The sequence below is a fragment of the Pocillopora verrucosa genome, chromosome 5, assembly GCF_036669915.1.
Source record: "Pocillopora verrucosa isolate sample1 chromosome 5, ASM3666991v2, whole genome shotgun sequence".
NCBI classification, from domain to species: domain Eukaryota; kingdom Metazoa; phylum Cnidaria; class Anthozoa; order Scleractinia; family Pocilloporidae; genus Pocillopora; species Pocillopora verrucosa.
In genome coordinates, this window is record NC_089316.1 from 10,527,415 (window position 1) to 10,533,451 (window position 6,037).

A 6,037-nucleotide genomic window follows, 5' to 3' on the forward strand; every position below is an offset into this window, starting at 1 on the left:
AACTTTCAGCTTTGTTTTTCACAAACAAAAGGAAGTCGCCTCCCGCAGCTGGTTCTAGAAACTAAGGTTTCAGTTGGTCACGCAATAACGAAGAGTGCATGGGCCTGGTTTAACAAGCTTGTAAACGAAAAATTCTCCACAATTCTTCACATCAATGGTGACTTTCCAGTTGCAACATTTATCGCCCCAATGAAAACAAACGGTGAGAGCGACAACTCCTTCCTGGAGGGTGGGGTGACTCCCACTGAGCCAGCCAGGTGCATCTGTGTTACACATATTCTTTGGCACACAAGTTGTAGGCATCTTTGAGCCTGCAGTGCTGTTAAAGCGATACCAGCCTCCAGAAAAGGCGTCGTCACATTTCTTTGACCCACCTGATTGATATGCTATGCTGCGGTCTTCCTCTGTGTCGAGTAAGTAAGAGCTGCACTCTGCTCCTGGAAAGTAAGTCAAACTTTTTCCTTATTATCCGAATGCGTAGTCGGTATCGCTAGAAATTTCACGGTTGTTTTGCGCACATTATAGAAATAATGGTATTTTTTTCAATGGAAAGCTTCAGCTTCCCTTAAAAGTGTATGATAATATGATTTAAAAGAAACTTGATTTTCCCTCTACAACTGGTGCTGAGTGGAAAAAGTCAATATGGCACCTTAAGTATCATAGCGTATTTGGTATGAGCAATTGTTCCTAAAGAAGCATGAGAGGCTCCTGCTTTATTTTCAATGAGGGAGAGGGAGCAGCAGGGGGAGGGGCCTTAGCCCCACCCACCTCCCCCCCATCCTCCCTTAAAAATTCGATGCCTACAGTCAACGAAAGCGTACCATAAAACCGGCATCCTACAATGCAGAAGGAAAGTTGGAAACAACAACTTACCCATCTTCAGTTCACAATGTTTGCCAAACAATGGTGATGTGCAGGAGCAATTGAAACCATTTACCAAATCAATACACGTGCCTCCATTCAGACACGGATTGCTGGAGCACTCGTCAATGTCTGCGTCCGATTGAGCAATTGAAAAAACCAAAAACCAAAAGCAACTGTTTAATTAACTAACCGTTACTTCAGTTGTCCACAATATTTATGATAAATTGTTCTCGCACAATTCATAAGCCACATTAACGAGAAATACTTTTCGCGCACATTGATTTGCTAACTTGGAGATGATTTACAAAGCGCTGCTCGCCTCCAGTCTCCTTCGCAGACTTTCTTAAACTCGCTACGCAACGCTCCTCCTCACTAATGGTTGTTTAATTTAGAACTACATCACTTTCCCTTTTCTGACCGATTAGATTTTGGTTCCTAAACTCTGAAACCATTCGCACCTCTAGAGGGAATTCCATGCCACTGTCAATTTGATAACTAACAGAAAGTGACTCTTGATAAAAGACACAAGAGACTCCTTTGTTTACGCAGGAGAGCAAAACGAAATTAAACAATTAGTCTCGTACGGAACAAAATTACCAGCTAAATTCACGATAATTTGCTACATTGTCAGGAAAAGCAATTTTTTTGGTGCATTTGTTCTTAGCTTTATTAACTGTTGATAAAGTAAACTTCATTCACAAATTCATACCTAAATAATTATTCGGTGAACAATCGTTAAGAAAAAAAACTTACCAATTTCACAGTGCTCCCCAGTGTACCCTGGTAAGCATCGACACTTGTACTGTCCCTTCCCGTAGAAGTCACACTTTGCACCATTCTGGCACGGGTTACCTGAACACTCTACAATCACTGGAGAAAAAAAAATGGCTAAATCAGTAAAGGTTCACAAATAAGTTTCGGTCATAAAAATGAAATCTAGCCTGGGTCATCTTAGTTGTGTTTTATTCTTAGGGAGGTCATTTTATTTTGATATAGGCATCAGCAAACTTCCATAAAAGAGAGGAACGAAATGCGATAGACTGCTACCCCTCCCTGGCCCAACAACAGTCAACTGATAACAAAGAAGTGTGCATACCCTGATACGCAGTTGTTCAGATACTGATCCAAGATATGCCACAAGATTCGCAGACACAACTTAGCCCCTTACTCAATATTTAACATAAGGATTTTTATAAGAATTTCAACAATCCTCAAATTCACACGAAGTTTTCATTAGACCTAACCTTCTCTATCCATATCGCAATAAGCGCTTACAGGTTGATCTCCAGCTCCTTTCGAGGTTAGCCAATATCTACCACTAGGGGCCAGTCCTTCGGAGGCGTTTTTAATCTCTTGGCATGATGAGGCTGGGAGTACTGGTGACGAACCAAGGAAAGCTGTAAAGCAATAATAGTTCATTTCCGTTTTACATAAGAAAGACACTCGAGGCTAACTTCACAACAGATTATTTCATCTCCTTTTCCGACTCTGAATATCTGTTTGAATGCAAAGAAGACGATGTTTAAATTGCTGAACCTTTATTGCAAATCTGGGTCCGAACCCAACCCGACCAGCGAAATCTTACTCGAAATTCTACTCAAATATCCAATTTGAAATTGAACTGTGAGGTCTAAACAGTAAACCATTTTAAATCTGGTTTTAAATCCTACCTTGGTGACAAATATTTGTGAGCATTATATTTTCATAGGTAAATTTTTAAGATAAAAGTTTTTAGTTTCTGTGGCATACTTCGTCGTTAAAATACTAAAAATTCAACAACTGGGCTGGAGTTTCTTGTTTTATAACAGAGGGCAAAATAAATTAAAGCTGACTGGCTGAGACAGAAGGTATTTTTCATCAATTGCCGCGGCCAAAACGACTTAAAACGAGAATATTAAAAGAGGCTTAATTTTGCCTAAAGGTGTGATAATTCATAAGTAGCGAATGCTTTTTAGCAGGGCTGAAAAGAAAAACAGAACAAAACAAAAAACACGTGATATTAATACTTAATTTTACTCGGCCTCATGCTATTTACCTGTACTTAAAAGCATTTCTTTTAGTGATAATGCAGTATCCAAAATTCTGAGGGTGATGGTAATGTGATCAAAATTAAGTTAGTGTACAGTCGAAAACTTTTGTCAGGTGTCTTACTGATTTATGAATAAAAAAAATTGTCTATCCGCTTTCACAGGCAAAAGGCAGACGTTTGTCCAACGTACAATATATTTCATACAACAACCATTAAATTATTCCGTAGCTAGTTTTAACAAATGAAAGGTATCAAACGGCTTTGCTTTGTAGATGATACGTCTTGCTGATAATTTGAAATCAGCTGTTATTGCTATTTATTCATCGTCTGATTGAGAAAGCAAGCAACGGTCTTAGTTGAAAAAGTGTGCGTGGAAATAAACGTGGGCCAAAGAGACGCCCTCCTGTTTTGAGCTGAAATGAATTTACAAAAAAGAAAAATACGGCGGTGGGAAAGCTTTGAAAAAAGAAAAAAAAAACCAAACACATTTACATTCAACTTAAACGTTATATACTGACCATATTTGGAAAATGTTTATTTTTGTTTGATGTTAATATTTATCATTTGCCGTTTGATGGTCGGAAATTATGCATTACATTAAGTCTCAAAATTTTCAAAAGACGTGGAAAATATGAAATTGGTGTAAAATCAAACGGATTAGCTCTAAAAAGAGGGCACTCTGACCCTAAGCAAACATAAACTTTGATTTTCAACATTGCCTAAGAAAAAATCCCTAACTTGTCTAGGTCTATTTTCAAAAGTGCTTTTAACTTAAAATGGGTTGATATTCGGCTGCGAAAACATTCTGTGACAGAGATCCATTAAAACTGTTAGACTTAAAAACAGATTCATTTTTTGAAAGAAAAGAAAGGGCCGCTCTGCAACTCGCCCGCGTTGCGTTTGTTACTTGCAGCTTATATTATGTTATATGAGATGTTTAAGACGAAAAAAATACTCTGAATTTTAATTAATCTAAGTTACCTCGAAACGGATTTTCCAAGTAAATTATATTTGCATTTGGCACAAAATGGTACGGTCTCACCAAACGTGTTCGGTTGTTTAACTCGCACAAGTTGTTGTCTTTGTTGAAGTTTATGCTTTGGCAGATGTCATCTCCTTTGCAAAGGTAGTAACAGGAAAACATATCCTGTGTCCTAACAGCTTTGAATGCTTGTTTCAAGAGACTAAATCTTTGAATGGAAGTGACGCATTTATCACCAAGTAAACTATTGCTGAACACGATTGGCAACAATAAGATGGAGTAAAAATAGATCAGTTTGATGAAGTGTGCACGATGAAACTTTGAAAACGTCTGTGGATAAAAGCAGAGCAACATCATCTATTGGAAATAAATTGTCCCTAACTATAATAGTATGTGTGAATCGTAGAATGACGAAAATAGTCTTCAAAAGCTACTCTTTCTAATATAATTTCTTACCATTTCTGAAGGCATTTCCTGTGTGTGCTGGAGAGAAGGAAAAATTGTTGCTGAAAATTAGATTTTCTTTTCATTAAATATAGCGACAGAGAGGAAAAATAGAGCGAACGCGGGCTTTTTCCTTTGGATAAATAAACCAGAAAGCTTCCAGTTTATGCCACCTGCTTTCTTTAAGTAAGACGTAGTAGATTCGGTCAATGGCTGTGTTTTGTAATTAAATAAGCCAGGTGACAGATTGCCCCGAAATAGCCCTAACTTAATTTTTTTGTGTGTAACTTATGCGGCGTTAATAATTCGTAATTTTTATTTTTAGTTGGTGAAATTGTTTGAAAAGGAAAATGAAATGAGCAATCATTAAATCTTAAAATGAACACACATTTTTATGGTTAGATTCACCAGCTTTCTGTGTGTATCAATAATAACTTCTAGGTTTAAGATGTTACGGTAGAATATAATAACATGCGTTAAAATTGGCATGGCTAAAACGAAAGTAAACAAGTCAAAAACCTGCGATTGTCTGATTATAACTTGACATTCGTTTGTGAAATTTAACTAATAATCGGCGAACGGGAGGGATTGAAGCGAGAGAGTGTCGAAATGGAATGTATTCATTACTTTTCCCTTAACTGTATTGTGATTGTTTCCCAAACATCACGCCACTGTCTGATATGCAAAAGCAATATCAATCTTAAATCTCTATTTCTTCGTAATACGCAGTTGTTGTTAGTTGTTGTGGCTAATCGTGAGTGAATAGCATCTAATTCTCTCCTTAAAGTATCACCACTGAATCAAACCTGAAGGTCAGGAGAGTAGAGGAAATGATCAATGACTAAAAAAGCTCCTCGTTGATAAACAATTTATGCATAATTAAGGCAGCGCGCAAACAATGACCATGTTACGCGAAGCAAGGTAGGCGCTAATCCAGGTTTGACTGCCATGGCAACGCATAATTCCCACACACAGTAACACCCGGATTGGCATGGATCAGTGCTATAACAATTACACTAGGTAACACCAATTGGACCGAGCATGGACCAATTCAAAGCAGGTATAAGACAACTTTCACTTGGTGCCGAATAGACATAAAAAAGGTAGTACAGTTATCAGTGTGTATTCAATCGTTTTTTTTTCGTTTTTCATTCCTTTCAAATGAATAACCTATTCGAAACTTACATTACTAACAACAAAGAGCAATCAAAAGAACATTTCACCTGAGAAACGTAGGGCAAATGAATGATCTCTTATTGCTAAACAAATTTAACACAACATGCATGCGTGACCTGGCCCCGAAGGTTGGATAACGCTATCAACTGGATCATTCTCTATTCAGTAGATAGCGAAGGAGGTTTTGCTAACACTCGTCCACCGGATAGCGATTTATCTGCTGGATAGTGTAATTCGCCCTAAAAACAGCTGGGGCCTGATCCCCTCAAATTACCAACTACTAACCAATGCAGTTGCAGATATCAGAACTGTGCTCTGGTAGGGGCAGCCCAGGTGCCACAAGCGACCCGCTGTTATCTTTAGGCGAGTTAAATAACAGTGTTTTAAACGATGGCAAGACGTAGGTATCCAACATTTTCAACACAAGAGTCTTCTTATTGGTGATATCCAGTTATTCTTCCAAAAGCACAGGCTTGGACTTAAATAATCTGTCAGTTTCTTTATGAATAGCTAGGATAGGATTAAACCAAGATTGTGACCGG

General features: G+C 37.9%; 1 protein-coding gene across 1 annotated transcript; it reads right to left on the reverse strand.

Moving 5' to 3' along the window:
* Positions 1-69: 69 nt before the first annotated feature.
* LOC131780465 (uromodulin-like) lies at positions 70-4,459 on the reverse strand. Its single transcript, XM_066166358.1, has 6 exons — positions 4,332-4,459; positions 3,875-4,205; positions 2,109-2,261; positions 1,618-1,734; positions 874-993; positions 70-437 (listed from the first exon to the last, which is right to left on the reverse strand). Exons 1-6 carry the CDS (start codon positions 4,344-4,346, stop codon positions 70-72), a joined length of 1,104 nt encoding a protein of 367 aa, XP_066022455.1. The 5' UTR covers positions 4,347-4,459.
* Between the last annotated feature and the right edge of the window lie 1,578 nt (positions 4,460-6,037).

Coding starts and splice junctions, on each gene's coding strand:
- LOC131780465 (XM_066166358.1), bottom strand. Junction 2,262..3,874: donor CTTGGAAAATCCGTTTCGAG/GTAACTTAGATT, acceptor ATTGCTTTACAG/CTTTCCTTGGTTCGTCACCA. Junction 994..1,617: donor TGGGGAGCACTGTGAAATTG/GTAAGTTTTTTT, acceptor AATCGGACGCAG/ACATTGACGAGTGCTCCAGC.